At 35.0% G+C, this 14600-nt stretch overlaps 1 protein-coding gene across 1 annotated transcript; it reads right to left on the bottom strand.

Moving 5' to 3' along the window:
• Positions 1-11726: 11726 nt before the first annotated feature.
• Positions 11727-14079, bottom strand: LOC139853687 (uncharacterized). The gene is made up of 4 exons (XM_071843055.1): positions 14010-14079; positions 12232-12870; positions 11978-12117; positions 11727-11876 (listed from the first exon to the last, which is right to left on the bottom strand). Exons 1-4 carry the CDS (start codon positions 14077-14079, stop codon positions 11727-11729), a joined length of 999 nt encoding a protein of 332 aa, XP_071699156.1.
• Positions 14080-14600: the final 521 nt, after the last annotated feature.

Genomic DNA, 14600 nt, shown 5'->3' with positions numbered 1-14600 from the left:
CTAAAAGCTGTGTATTGTACAAGTACGAATACTGGTGCATACGAGTAGAATTGTTGATGAAACTGAACGAGGATGTAATTGTAAGCATTTTTGTTAAGTAGAAGTATTTTGATAAGTGTCTTTAAGTCTTTCAAAAGTGTATGAATACATATTAAAACACTACATGTATATACATTTTAACTGAGTTGTTAAGTCATCGTTAGTCGTTACATGTAAATGTTGTTTTGAAACCTTTAGGTTAACGATCTTGTTGAATGTTGTTAACCCATTGTTTATTATAACAAATGAGATGTTAAATTATTATATTATCATGATATTATGATATATAATATATCTTAGTATGATGTATATACAGTTAAATGTCGTTACAACGATAATCGTTACATATATGTCTCGTTTCGAAATCATTAAGTTAGTAGTCTTATTTTTACATATGTATTTCATTGTTAATACACTTAATAATATATTTATTATCATTTAACATAATTAACCAAGTGTATCAATATCTTAATATGATTCATATGTACCTAGTAAGACGTTGTTATAACGATAATCGTTATATATATCGTTTTCGAGTTTCTTAAATTAATAGTCTCATTTTTATGTATATAACTCATTGTTAAAATACCTAATGAGATACATACTTATAATAAAAACATGTTAACTATATATATAACCATATATATGTCATCGTATAGTTTTTACAAGTTTTAACGTTCGTGAATCACCGGTCAACTTGGGTGGTCAATTGTCTATATGAAACATATTTCAATTAATCAAGTCTTAACAAGTTTGATTGTTTAACATGTTGGAAACATTTAATCATGTAAATATCAATCTCAATTAATATATATAAACATGGAAAAGTTCGGGTCACTACAGTACCTACCCGTTAAATAAATTTCGTCCCGAAATTTTAAGCTGTTGAAGGTGTTGACGAATCTTCTGGAAATAGATGCGGGTATTTCTTCTTCATCTGATCTTCACGCTCCCAGGTGAACTCAGGTCCTCTACGAGCATTTCATCGAACCTTAACAATTGGTATCTTGTTTTGCTTAAGTCTTTTAACCTCACGATCCATTATTTCGACGGGTTCTTCGATGAATTGAAGTTTTTCGTTGATTTGGATTTCATCTAACGGAATAGTGAGATCTTCTTTAGCAAAACATTTCTTCAAATTCGAGACGTGGAAAGTGTTATGTACAGCCGCGAGTTGTTGAGGTAAATCAAGTCGGTAAGCTACTGGTCCGACACGATCAATAATCTTAAATGGTCCAATATACCTTGGATTTAATTTCCCTCGTTTACCAAATCGAACAACGCCTTTCCAAGGTGCAACTTTAAGCATGACCATCTCTCCAATTTCAAATTCTATATCTTTTCTTTTAATGTCAGCGTAGCTCTTTTGTCGACTTTGGGCGGTTTTCAACCGTTGTTGAATTTGGATGATCTTCTCGGTAGTTTCTTGTATAATCTCCGGACCCGTAATCTGTCTATCCCCCACTTCACTCCAACAAATCGGAGACCTGCACTTTCTACCATAAAGTGCTTCAAACGGTGCCATCTCAATGCTTGAATTGTAGCTGTTGTTGTAGGAAAATTCTACTAACGGTAGATGTCGATACAACTGTTTCCGAAATCAATAACACATGCTCGTAGCATGTCTTCAAGCGTTTGTATCGTCCTTTCGCTCTGCCCATCAGTTTGTGGATGATAGGCAGTACTCATGTCTAGAAGAGTTCCTAATGCTTGCTGTAATGTCTGCCAGAATCTTGAAATAAATCTGCCATCCCTATCAGAGATAATAGAGATTGGTATTCCATGTCTGGAGACGACTTCCTTCAAATACAGTCGTGCTAACTTCTCCATCTTGTCATCTTCTCTTATTGGCAGGAAGTGTGCTGATTTGGTGAGACGATCAACTATTACCCAAATAGTATCAAAACCACTTGCAGTCCTTGGCAATTTAGTGATGAAATCCATGGTAATGTTTTCCCATTTCCATTCCGGGATTTCGGGTTGTTGAAGTAGACCTGATGGCTTCTGATGCTCAGCTTTGACCTTAGAACACGTCAAACATTCTCCTACGTATTTAGCAACATCGGCTTTCATACCCGGCCACCAAAAATGTTTCTTGAGATCCTTGTACATCTTCCCCGTTCCAGGATTTATTGAGTATCTGGTTTTATGAGCTTCTCTAAGTACCATTTCTCTCATATCTCCAAATTTTGGTACCCAAATCCTTTCAGCCCTATACCGGGTTCCGTCTTCCCGAATATTAAGATGCTTCTCCGATCCTTTGGGTATTTCATCCTTTAAATTTCCCTCTTTTAAAACTCCTTGTTGCGCCTCCTTTATTTGAGTAGTAAGGTTATTATGAATCATTATATTCATAGATTTTACTCGAATGGGTTCTCTGTCCTTCCTGCTCAAGGCATCGGCTACCACATTTGCCTTCCCCGGGTGGTAATGAATCTCAAAGTCGTAATCATTCAATAATTCAATCCACCTACGCTGCCTCATATTCAGTTGTTTCTGATTAAATATGTGTTGAAGACTTTTGTGGTCGGTATATATAATACTTTTGACCCCATATAAGTAGTGCCTCCAAGTCTTTAATGCAAAAACAACCGCGCCTAATTCCAAATCATGCGTCGTATAATTTTGTTCGTGAATCTTCAATTGTCTAGACGCATAAGCAATCACCTTCGTTCGTTGCATTAATACACAACCGAGACCTTGCTTTGATGCATCACAATAAATCACAAAATCATCATTCCCTTCAGGCAATGACAATATAGGTGCCGTAGTTAGCTTTTTCTTCAATAACTGAAACGCTTTCTCTTGTTCATCATTCCATTCAAATTTCTTCCCTTTATGCGTTAATGTAGTCAAGGGTTTTGCTATTCTGGAAAAGTCTTGGATGAACCTTCTGTAGTAACCAGCTAGTCCTAAAAACTGGCGTATGTGTTTCGGAGTTTTTGGGGTTTCCCACTTTTCAACAGTGTCTATCTTTGCCGGATCCACCTTAATACCTTCTTTGTTCACTATGTGACCGAGGAATTGAACTTCTTCCAACCAAAATGCACACTTTGAAAACTTAGCGTACAATTCTTCCTTCCTCAATACTTCTAACACCTTTCTCAAATGTTCACCGTGTTCTTGGTCATTCTTTGAGTAAATAAGTATGTCATCAATGAAAACAATGACAAACTTGTCAAGGTATGGTCCACACACTCGGTTCATAAGGTCCATGAACATAGCTGGTGCATTAGTTAAACCAAACGGCATGACCATAAACTCGTAATGACCGTAACGTGTTCTGAAAGCAGTCTTTGGAATATCATCTTCTTTCACCCGCATTTGATGATACCCGGAACGTAAGTCAATCTTTGAATAAACAGACGAGCCTTGTAGTTGATCAAATAAGTCGTCGATTCTCGGTAGTGGGTAGCGGTTCTTGATGGTAAGTTTGTTCAACTCTCGGTAGTCGATACACAACCTGAATGTACCATCTTTCTTCTTGACAAACAAAACAGGAGCTCCCCACGGTGATGTGCTTGGTCGAATGAAACCACGCTCTAAAAGTTCTTGTAATTGGCTTTGTAGTTCTTTCATCTAGCTGGGTGCGAGTCTGTAAGGAGCACGAGCTATTGGTGCAGCTCCTGGTACAAGATCTATTTGAAATTCAACGGATCGATGTGGGGGTAATCCCGGTAATTCTTTCGGAAATACATCGGGAAATTCTTTTGCAATGGGAACATCATTGATGCTCTTTTCTTCAGTTTGTACTTTCTCGACGTGTGCTAGAACAGCATAGCAACCTTTTCTTATTAGTTTTTGTGCCTTCAAATTACAAATAAGATGTAGCTTCGTGTTGCCCTTTTCTCCGTACACCATTAAGGGTTTTCCTTTTTCTCGTATAATGTGAATTGCATTTTTGTAACAAACGATCTCTGCTTTCACTTCTTTCAACCAGTCCATACCGATTATCACATCAAAACTCCCTAACTCTACTGGTATCAAATCAATCTTAAATGTTTCGCTAACCAGTTTAATTTCTCGATTCCGACATATATTATCTCCTGAAATTAATTTACCATTTGCTAATTCGAGTAAAAATTTACTATCCAAAGGCGTCAATGGATAACTTAATTTAGCACAAAAATCTCTACTCATATAGCTTCTATCCGCACCCGAATCAAATAAGACGTAAGCAGATTTATTGTCAATAAGAAACGTACCCGTAACAAGCTCTGGGTCTTCCTGTACCTCTGCCGCATTAATATTGAAAACTCTTCCGCGGCCTTGTCCATTCATGTTCTCCTGGTTCGGGTAATTTCTAATAATGTGGCCCGGTTTTCCACATTTATAACAAACTACATTGGCATAACTTGCTCCGACACTACTTGCTCTGCCATTACTCGTTCCGACACCATTTGTTCCTTTCGTTCTATTAACCCCTGGTCCGTAGACCTCACACTTCACCGCGCTATGACCATTTCTTTTACACTTGTTGCAAAATTTGGTGCAGAACCCCGAGTGATTCTTTTCACACCTTTGGCATAGCTGCTTCTGATTGTTGTTGTTGTTGTTGTGGTTATTATTGTTGTTGGGATGATTGTTGTAGTTGCTGTTGTTGTTGTTGTTGTTGTTGTTGTTGGGCCGTTTGTTGTAGTTGCGATTGATGTTGCGATTGTTGGGATAATTGTTGCGATTATTGTTGCAATTGCTGTTGTTGTTGTATTGGTGATTCTTATCACCGTTTTCCTCCCACTTTCTTTTGACTTGCTTCACATTGGCCTCTTCAGTAGTCTGTTCTTTAATTCTTTCTTCAATCTGGTTCACGAGTTTGTGAGCCATTCTACATGCCTGTTGTATGGAGGTGGGCTCGTGTGAACTTATATCTTCTTGAATTCTTTCCGGTAATCCTTTCATAAACGCGTCGATCTTCTCTTCCTCATCTTCGAATGCTCCCGGACACAATAGGCACAATTCTGTGAATCGTCTTTCGTACGTGGTAATATCAAATCCTTGGGTTCGTAACCCTCTAAGTTCTGTCTTGAGCTTATTGACCTCGGTTCTGGGACGGTACTTCTCGTTCATCAAGTGCTTGAATGCTGACCACGGTAGTGCGTACGCATCATCTTGTCCCACTTGCTCTAGATAGGTATTCCACCATGTTAACGCAGAACCTGTGAAGGTATGCGTAGCGTACTTCACTTTGTCCTCTTCAGTACACTTACTTATGGCAAACACCGATTCGACCTTCTCGGTCCACCGTTTCAATCCGATCGGTCCTTCGGTTCCATTAAATTCCAAAGGTTTGCAGGCAGTGAATTCTTTGTAGGTGCATCCTACACGATTTCCTGTACTGCTAGATCCAAGGTTATTGTTGGTATGTAGCGCAGCCTGTACCGCGGCTATGTTTGAAGCTAGAAAAGTACGGAATTCCTCTTCATTCATATTCACGGTGTGTCGAGTAGTCGGTGCCATTTCCTTCAAAATAGTCAAATGGAACAAGTTAATTATACAGAATATTAAGAGTAGTTAATAGTATTTCGTAGCATAATATGAACTCATTTATAAAAGCTTTTTCTTCATATTAGCGTTTTATAAGTTTAAATTCGGGTAGTACCTACCCGTTAAGTTCATACTTAGTAGCTAATATACAATTCAACTACTACAATTTTATATGAAAAACTGATTATAATAATATTTCGCGTTCAAACTTTTACATAATATTTTACAAACTTACAATACCGCTTATTTTACATATAGCATGAAATATAGCACACAATAAATTTGATACAAGATTGTTGTGAAGATAATTCTAGCTAGTACACAAGTCGTTCAGCAAAGGCAATAAAGACACGTAATTCATATGTCTAGAAACAAGTCATGCATTCTGGTTTTACTAGGATTACTTCTCATCCTTGGTCTTGTGGAACATAACCGTTATGGCCGTTGATAAGACAGCGTGTTGTAACGTCGTCAAAGGGACGAGGGTTACGTAATGTCCAACATTCCCGTAACAATCTAAAAACCTCATTTCTTACCCCAATTACCGACTCCGTCACTTGTGGAAACGTTTTGTTTAATAGTTGTAGCCCGATGTTCTTGTTCTCACTTTGGTGAGAAGCGAACATTACTAATCCGTGAGCATAACATGCTTCTTTATGTTGCATGTTAGCCGCTTTTTCTAAATCACGAAGTCCAATATTCGGATATATTGAGTCAAAATAATTTCTTAACCCGTTGCGTAAAATAGCATTTGGGTTCCCCGCAATATATGCGTCAAAGTAAACACATCGTAACTTATGGGTTTCCCAATGTGATATCCCCCATCTTTCAAACGAAAGTCTCTTATAAACCAAGACATTCTTGGAACGTTCTTCGAATGTCTTACAAACTGATCTCGCCTTAAATAGTTGTGTCGAAGAATTCTGACCGACTCTAGACAAGATTTCATCAATCATGTCTCCGGGTAGGTCTCTTAAAATATTGGGTTGTCTATCCATTTTGTGTTTTTATACTGTAAAATAGACAAGAGTTAGATTCATAAAAAAAATACTTATTAATACAAGTAATTTTTACATATATCATAAAGCATAAGCACACTATATTACATATATTACACCACACGAATACAACTATCTTATTCCGACTCGCTTGTTTCTTCTTCTTCGGTTTTGGTTCGTTTTACCAAGTTTCTAGGGATATATGATGTTCCCCTAATATTGGTTTAGAAAAACCTGGTGGTTTAGAGGTTCCCGGATCATTGTTACAACTTAAGGACTTCGGGGGTTGACGATACATATAAAGTTCATCGGGATTGGAATTAGATTTCTCTATTTTTATGCCCTTTCCCTTATTATTTTCTTTTGCCTTTTTAAATTCAGTTGGGGTAATTTCTATAACATCATCGGAATTCTCGTCGGAATCCGATTCATCGGAGAATTTGTAATCCTCCCAATATTTTGCTTCCTTGGCGGAAACACCATTGACCATAATTAACCTTGGTCGGTTGGTTGAGGATTTTCTTTTACTTAACCGTTTTATTATTTCCCCCACCGGTTCTACTTCTTCATCCGGTTCTGATTCTTCTTCCGGTTCCGATTCTTCTTCCGGTTCCGACTCTTCTTCCGGTTCCTCTTCGGGAACTTGTGAATCAGTCCACGAATCATTCCAATTTACATTTGACTCTTCATCATTATTAGGTGAGTCAATGGGACTTGTTCTAGAGGTAGACATCTATCACATAATATCAAACGCGTTAAGAGATTAATATATCACATAATATTCACATGTTAAAAATATATAGTTTCCAACAAAATTTGTTAAGCAATCATTTTTCAAGTAAACAAAGTCGAAGTCCAGACTCACTAATGCATCCTAACAAACTCGATAAGACACACTAATGCAAAATTTTGGTTCTCTAAGACCAACGCTCGGATACCAACTGAAATGTCCCGTTCTTATTGATTAAAAACGTTCCATATTAATTGATTCGTTGCGAGGTTTTGACCTCTATATGAGACATTTTTCAAAGACTGCATTCATTTTAAAACAAACCATAACCTTTATTTCATCAATAAAGGTTTAAAAAGCTTTACGTAGATTATCAAATAATGATAATCTAAAATATCCTGTTTACACACGACCATTACATAATGGTTTACAATACAAATATGTTACAACAAAATAAGTTTCTTGAATGCAGTTTTTACACAATATCATACAAACATGGACTCCAAATCTCGTCCTTATTTAAGTATGCGACAGCGGAAGCTCTTAATAATCACCTGAGAATAAACATGCTTAAAACGTCAACAAAAATTTTGGTGAGTTATAGGTTTAACCTATATATATCAAATCATAATAATAGACCACAAGATTTCATATTTCAATACACATCCCATACATAGAGATAAAAGTCATTCATATGGTGAACACCTGGTAACCGACATTAACAAGATGCATATATAAGAATATCCCCATCATTCCGGGACACCCTTCGGATATGATATAAATTTCGAAGTACTAAAGCATCCGGTACTTTGGATGGGGTTTGTTAGGCCCAATAGATCTATCTTTAGGATTCGCGTCAATTAGAGTGTCTGTTCCCTAATTCTTAGATTACCAGACTTAATAAAAAGGGGCATATTCGATTTCGATAATTCAACCATAGAATGTAGTTTCACGTACTTGTGTCTATTTTGTAAATCATTTATAAAACCTGCATGTATTCTCATCCCAACAATATTAGATTTTAAAAGTGGAACTATAACTCACTTTCACAGATTTTTACTTCGTCGGGAAGTAAGACTTGGCCACTGGTTAATTCACGAACCTATAACAATATATACATATATATATCAAAGTATGTTCAGAATATATTTACAACACTTTTAATATATTTTGATGTTTTAAGTTTATTAAGTCAGCTGTCCTCGTTAGTAACCTACAACTAGTTGTCCACAGTTAGATGTACAGAAATAAATCGATAAATATTATCTTGAATCAATCCACGACCCAGTGTATACGTATCTCAGTATTGATCACAACTCAAACTATATATATTTTGGAATCAACCTCAACCCTGTATAGCTAACTCCAACATTCACATATAGAGTGTCTATGGTTGTTTCGAAATATATATAGATGTGTCGACATGATAGGTTGAAACATTGTATACGTGTCTATGGTATCTCAAGATTACATAATATACAATACAAGTTGATTAAGTTATGGTTGGAATAGATTTGTTACCAATTTTCACGTAGCTAAAATGAGAAAAATTATCCAATCTTGTTTTACCCATAACTTCTTCATTTTAAATCCGTTTTGAGTGAATCAAATTGCTATGGTTTCATATTGAACTCTATTTTATGAATATAAATAGAAAAAGTATAGGTTTATAGTCGAAAAAATAAGTTACAAGTCGTTTTTGTAAAGGTAGTCATTTCAGTCGAAAGAACGACGTCTAGATGACCATTTTAGAAAACATACTTCCACTTTGAGTTTAACCATAATTTTTGGATATAGTTTCATGTTTATAATAAAAATCATTTTCTCAGAATAACAAATTTTAAATCAAAGTTTATCATAGTTTTTAATTAACTAACCCAAAACAGCCCGCGGTGTTACTACGACGGCGTAAATCCGGTTTTACGGTGTTTTTCGTGTTTCCAGGTTTTAAATCATTAAGTTAGCATATCATATAGATATAGAACATATGTTTAGTTGATTTTAAAAGTCAAGTTATAAGGATTAACTTTTGTTTGCGAACAAGTTTAGAATTAACTAAACTATGTTCTAGTGATTACAAGTTTAAACCTTCGAATAAGATAGCTTTATATGTATGAATCGAATGATGTTATGAACATCATTACTACCTTAAGTTCCTTGGATAAACCTACTGGAAAAGTGAAAAATAGATCTAGCTTCAACGGATCCTTGGATGGCTCGAAGTTCTTGAAGCAGAATCATGACACGAAAACAAGTTCAAGTAAGATCATCACTTGAAATAAGATTGTTATAGTTATAGAAATTGAACCATAGTTTGAATATGATTATTACCTTGTATTAGAATGATAACCTACTGTAAGAAACAAAGATTTCTTGAGGTTGGATGATCACCTTACAAGATTGGAAGTGAGCTAGCAAACTTGAAAGTATTCTTGATGTTATGTAACTAGAACTTGTAAAATATATGAAGAACACTTAGAACTTGAAGATATAACTTGAGAGAGATCAATTAGATGAAGAAAATTGAAGAATGAAAGTGTTTGTAGGTTTTTTTGGTCGTTGGTGTATGGATTAGATATAAAGGATATGTAATTTTCTTTTCATGTAAATAAGTCATGAATGATTACTCATATTTTTGTAATTTTATGAGATATTTCATGCTAGTTGCCAAATGATGGTTCCCACATGTGTTAGGTGACTCACATGGGCTGCTAAGAGCTGATCATTGGAGTGTATATACTAATAGTACATACATCTAAAAGCTGTGTATTGTACGAGTACGAATACGGGTGCATACGAGTAGAATTGTTGATGAAACTGAACGAGAATGTAATTGTAAGCATTTTTGTTAAGTAGAAGTATTTTGATAAGTGTCTTGAAGTCTTTCAAAAGTGTATGAATACATATTAAAACACTACATGTATATACATTTTAACTGAGTCGTTAAGTCATCGTTAGTCGTTACATGTAAATGTTGTTTTGAAACCTTTAGGTTAACGATCTTGTTGAATGTTGTTAACCCATTGTTTATTATAATAAATGAGATGTTAAATTATTATATTATCATGATATTATGATATATAATATATCTTAGTATGATGTATATACAGTTAAATGTCGTTACAACGATAATCGTTACATATATGTCTCGTTTCGAAATCATTAAGTTAGTAGTCTTATTTTTACATATGTATTTCATTGTTAATACACTTAATAATATATTTACTTATCATTTAACATAATTAACCAAGTGTATCAATATCTTAATATGATTCATATGTACCTAGTAAGACGTTGTTATAACGATAATCGTTATATATATCGTTTTCGAGTTTCTTAAATTAATAGTCTCATTTTTATGTATATAACTCATTGTTAAAATACCTAATGAGATACATACTTATAATAAAAACATGTTAACTATATATATAACCATATATATGTCATCGTATAGTTTTTACAAGTTTTAACGTTCGTGAATCACCGGTCAACTTGGGTGGTCAATTGTCTATATGAAACATATTTCAATTAATCAAGTCTTAACAAGTTTGATTGTTTAACATGTTGGAAACATTTAATCATGTAAATATCAATCTCAATTAATATATATAAACATGAAAAAGTTCGGGTCACTACATCACATCTCAGTATCATCGATAATACTTCCGCACCATCACATGAAGTTATAAATCCACCTTAATTATTTAGTTAAACCATTTTACCATTAATTATGTGTAGTGTACAAGTCTATAAAACATACAACTCTCACCAATGAAAATACAGTGTATTCGCGAAATTAAACATTGAACAAATTGGCGAGCAATCACGAAGATATTGCCATTGAACGCCAAAGGTTTGTAAGGCGTTTGGTGAGGCGATTGGCGTAGACCAATCACCATTATTGGCCCTGGTCTTGGAAGAATCTAATATAAACACCCTAATTTCAGATGAAACAACATCAAGGTGTATGGGAGTGATGTATAGTCAGACTTGTCAATAATTATATCAGTAAAAAATTAATTAATAAGATTACAATGTTAATTATATATCTTACCCGGATATTATATACACAAAATAATAATACACATAAAAGGATGTGTATAAAACTTCTTGAACCAACATAAAAAGTAGTAACAGTAATGAGTATTGTCGAAATGTTGTTACCAAGTAATATGTTGAGGCTTATGTTTAACACAATTTTCTTAAAACATATTTTACGTCGTTTGTTTCTCAGGGTACAATAATCAAATTTGTGTACAACATGAGTAAAATATTTGCATGAATTTGCAGAGGTGATTTTGTGTGTGTGTGTGTGTGTGTTTATTGTGTTTTTAATGTGTCTCACAAATGATGGAGGTTGTGTTTGATTTGTAAATCAAGATACCAAACAAAATCATCACTGTGAATTACTGTTGGCCTAATTATGACTTAGTCACCGGATGGGCCGAGTCTTATGGATCATGGGTAGAAGTTAATCAAGTAAACGAGTTACGTTGGATATGGTACACATCAGAAAGAGCCAATTGATCTCCATTTTTACACTTGAACAGAATAGTTCCTTTTCCTTCGACTTGTACCTTCGATTCATCACCAAACCGTACATGACCTATTGTGTTTTCATTCAACTATGTGAACGAATTTTCACCCATGTCATGTGGTTACTTGCACCATTGTCTAGGTATAAAACATGCTCATTCTTCTCACCTTCGTACCTTGCTGGAAGTACCTTTTCTTCCTTGAGTAAAACCAACGAATCAATCACCTCTCCGCACACACTAATCAATAAAGTGTGTTCTTCATATGTGGCTGTTAAGTTTGATTCATCATTCTTATCCTTTTGTGATTTACACTCGGACGCATAATGACCTATTCTCACAATTGAAACATTTTATATATTTCTTATCCTTCGGTTTATGATAGTTGTTTTCTCCATCTCGCTGGCCATTATAACCACCCCGGTTATTTCTACCACGTCCTTACCTCTTCCACCACTTCGACCACCCCGATCGTGGTGATTTGTGCCACGCCCTTTGCCATTTGAACTCGAACTCGCCTTCAAATTCTTTTGAGTAGAGGATTCACTTTTCACCAATAACAAACTGTTTTCAGAGTTGCTATTATTATTAGATCGAAGTTTAAGTCGATCTTCATAGGCCTTCAGTCTTCCAATAGCCTCATCAAACATCATTGTATCGACATCAACATATTCTTCTATGGACACCACCAACTGAAGATATCTATCAGGGACATAATCGAGTAGCTTTCTTACAAGTACACTATCTTCAAGAGTGGCTCCAACGCTGGTGTATTTAGAGAGCATCCCTCGTAGCTTGCCATCGAACTCATCTATAGACTCACTGTCTTTCATTCGCATACCTTCAAATTCACTTTTAAGAGTATGCAATCTCGCCTTTTGTACATGATCAACACCCAAATAACGCGTCTTCAACGACTCCCACACCTCCTTAGCCGTCTTGTTCTTTGCCACCTGCAATAGAACTTCTTCAGGCACCGTTTGAAAGAGAAATGCTCTCGCTGACTTACTCTTTTTAACATCCACCGTCACCCCGACTGGTGGTTCAATGGATTCGCAAAGTCCATGGGCATCCAAGATAGCTTCTAAACGGATTGCCCAAGTGGTGTAGTTTGTGGCGATTAATGTGGGGCATTGGAATGGTACATTGCCCTCTTTTCGTGTATGAGATACAACTAGTTTTCGAACCCTCGCTTCTCGCCGGGGGTTCGATTTTTAATGTATTTTATTGTGTTTAGTTACGGAGCCTGCGAGTGAAAAATCAACATATCAACATATATATATGAAAAGTACCCTAAATATTTAGCGTTTTTTTAAAAATGTCTGTTTTGCGTATAGTTAGTGACATTGAGTTCATAAAATTATTTCGAGTTTAAGGATGGTGTCGAAAAAATTTAACTCGTTGCGAGCGAGAAGATATGACCTGTTGAATATTTGAGTGGAGTTTATTTAAGATATTTTATGAAAATTTTGATTTGACGCTTTAACCCCCTGTGTTAGGGGCCGATTTTAATTTTTGAACAAAGTGTGGAGGCTTTTGTTGTGTTACCTGAAAGAAAGAAGGGAGGGAAAAAAAGTGAAAAGATGAAAATAACCCTGGTACTATTCATAAGTTTTGTCTAATACTCCGTAATTAATATGGTAATTAGCGTATTAATTATTTATTATCTAAATAATTGAGTTCAAATAAAATTACTAGACATGTTGTTTTTCAGTATTTGAAGAAGGGTAAAACCGGAAAATTAGTAGTATAAAACAGATCATCTTTTCTGAATTAGGGCTAGGGGCAAAAGAAAAAACTCAGACAAGAATTGAAGCAGCGGAGAGAACAAGGGTTGTTGACCATCTCCGTCGCTGATGATTTTCTATTTTGCCCCCAAATTTCAACAACCCTTTTGTATACATATACATATACACAAACATACATATATATCTACTGAGAATATTATATTCTTATATGATCGATCAATGGATCAGCTTCTTTGAAAGCGAAATCCAATTCCTCATTCACCTTCACCACCTTCACCGTTATTATTATTATTATTATTATTATTATTATTATCATTATTGTTACGGAGGCGAGTACAATTATTCAGATATGCGATGTTAATCGTATTATTTGTGCCCCGTTTCCGACCCTAAGTGATATGTGTAAACTATGCTTTAAAATATAAAATGGAGGCTGTGATGATGGATTTCTATTTGTCTGAGTTAGTCGGTTTACTCTTGAGATGCACCGTATCTTGGCGGGGCAATTTTCCGGCGGGTTGACTCTCCGTGATTATTGCAGCCATGGCGGTTTATCCAGTTTATACCGATGGGTTTTTAAAGATCTGAGCCTTCATACATTTTTATCCTCGTTTTTATTTTATCCTGTTTATTATTGATTATTGATCATATCAAATATCAATATACGTTTTAGTAGCTTTATACACATTTTCGTTTATTTATTTTGTTAATTGTTTTATACACATTGTCCATTGTTTATTCGTACATTGAAAAGATTTTAGAACGTCACTTTGGGAATTAGAATTCATAAATCTGAGTGTATTTATTTACGTTTGTTTGTGGTTGACAGTTGCAATTTGGCGTGTATTTAAAATTTTTAAGTATGGTGTTATTTGTGTTATTAGTTACTATCTTTAAATTGGTTCAAAAATATGATGTGATAAAAACCCTGCTAAATCCATGCTTAGATATGAAAGCACTTTCAAAAGGTGTATGCTTATTTACAATTTTAAACATATAGAGTTGAGATGTTAAATAGTAAATACAACAATGCTCAATTTCATACAATTTCACAAACATGAGGTGA

Source organism: Rutidosis leptorrhynchoides, chromosome 6, assembly GCF_046630445.1.
Source record: "Rutidosis leptorrhynchoides isolate AG116_Rl617_1_P2 chromosome 6, CSIRO_AGI_Rlap_v1, whole genome shotgun sequence".
In the NCBI taxonomy this organism is placed as follows: domain Eukaryota; kingdom Viridiplantae; phylum Streptophyta; class Magnoliopsida; order Asterales; family Asteraceae; genus Rutidosis; species Rutidosis leptorrhynchoides.
This window is presented reverse-complemented; position numbering and strand designations above follow the sequence as displayed.

Excerpts from the sequence above, each read along its gene's own strand:
- LOC139853687 (XM_071843055.1), bottom strand. The coding sequence starts at position 14,079 with ATGGCTGCAATAATCACGGAGAGTCAACCCGCCGGAAAATTGCCCCGC. Across the intron at positions 12,118-12,231 it reads TGGTCGAAGTGGTGGAAGAG|GTCATTATGCGTCCGAGTGT; the intron begins GTAAGGACGTGG and ends TTGTGAGAATAG. Across the intron at positions 11,877-11,977 it reads TTTTACTCAAGGAAGAAAAG|TTGAATGAAAACACAATAGG; the intron begins GTACTTCCAGCA and ends TCGTTCACATAG.